Below are 1,370 nucleotides of genomic sequence, written 5' to 3'. Positions count from 1 at the left end.
GCTTAACAGATATTAACTTGTGTAGCATATATTGTTTTACAGAGTGTAGTACTCTGCTGAATCATGCAGCAATTTATTAAATATGTTATATATTATTATTATTATATATTGACTGAGTTCATGTCTGGTTTAGATTATTTTTACTTATATATTCTCCTTATATCATCTGCTGTTTTGCATGATTGTTGAAAAAATAACATAATCACCAAGTATTTTAATTGATTTGAAAAATATTGCAAACAATTACTGACAGATCCGGTTGGGCTGGCTGTTAATCAATAGTTGTGACCTGTGAGTTATATGGTCGTCATTTTTGCTCCTCTATGTTGTCACAAATGRGAACAGTGGAAAGTCTCACTCTAGTGTTATTTAACTTTGTTTACAACACATATATTTGAGCCCAGATAGATCTCACGATATTGCTTGAGATTGCACAAAACATTATTTTTTAAGATGCAACCAAACTGGCACTAACTACCATTTATCAACTTCTTAATCTAAAACTTCATCCCAAAAGGCAGAGGGAGATGTGCATTTGCTAGTTCTTTTTCCTCCCTTCAGAGACCCAGTTTATATTTCTGAGTGAGGCTTGTGTGAAGAGGTTTGTTCCCGTTACAGTTGATGGAAACCATCTTTGCCCAGGCAGCGACCGTTTCAATGAATCTCTTTTGCTGATTAAGCCAACGAGACGTCTTTGTAGAGGTTTGATTGCTTCAATCTGCATACAAATGAGTTCTCAAGAAATGCCGTCTGGATACTACCGAGGCAATCACCTCCATGCTTTATTAATGAGAGCTGAGAGCAAAGTTGAKCAAACATTATGCTGGATAATTAATGCATTGTTTAAATGTAGCTGAATTTAAACACATAAACAAGTTCATTCAGAATCTTGAACCTATATTTCTCTTTTTAATAGCAGTTGGGGTTAGACCTTCATTTCGGAAGTTTGTAACAATTCAGTGTTTTTAACAAACTCTCATTTTGTTCTCAGCATCTATGTTTGTAGAAAACAAAATGTTGGTGTAGAAAGTCAAACGGAGGGATTCCTCAGTGTGCACATGAGCGTCTGATCCATCTTTAAAGCAGTGAAACAGCAGGGTTCTTACCGCTCTGGTGGGATTGCTCTGATCAATGGGGTTTTTGAAGTCTGTGCGGAGTTCATCAAACGCAATGATCTGAAAAATAACAGACTTGTGTGAGAAATGTTACCCCCACCCTCCTTATTTTTTACATTTCAATCTTTCCATCTGAGCACTTGTTAAGAAGTGTTTCGTCTCAGCTCGAGGGTCGATAGTATGGATGGTAGCGCTCTGTGCATCCTGCACAGCTGCAGACACATTGTTCGTGTGCAAACACACACACACACACAC

General features: G+C 37.3%; 1 protein-coding gene across 2 annotated transcripts in view; it reads right to left on the bottom strand.

The window, feature by feature from the left end:
- cnih2 (cornichon family AMPA receptor auxiliary protein 2) overlaps positions 1–1,370 on the bottom strand; it is a 33,606-nt gene that overhangs the window by 24,485 nt on the left and 7,751 nt on the right. For both annotated transcript variants that reach the window (XR_001310860.1, XM_014016448.1), the window contains exon 2: positions 1,107–1,175. Coding sequence is in view for 1 of the 2 variants with exons in the window: in XM_014016448.1 (XP_013871902.1) it covers positions 1,107–1,175 (69 nt within the window). In the remaining variant the exon portion in view is untranslated. The remainder of the gene's footprint in view (positions 1–1,106; positions 1,176–1,370) is intronic.

The sequence above is a fragment of the Austrofundulus limnaeus genome, unplaced genomic scaffold (genome assembly GCF_001266775.1).
Source record: "Austrofundulus limnaeus strain Quisiro unplaced genomic scaffold, Austrofundulus_limnaeus-1.0 Scaffold145, whole genome shotgun sequence".
Lineage (NCBI taxonomy): Eukaryota > Metazoa > Chordata > Actinopteri > Cyprinodontiformes > Rivulidae > Austrofundulus > Austrofundulus limnaeus.
The sequence above is the reverse complement of the archived record's forward strand: the minus strand, read 5'-3'. Positions and strand labels throughout refer to the sequence as shown.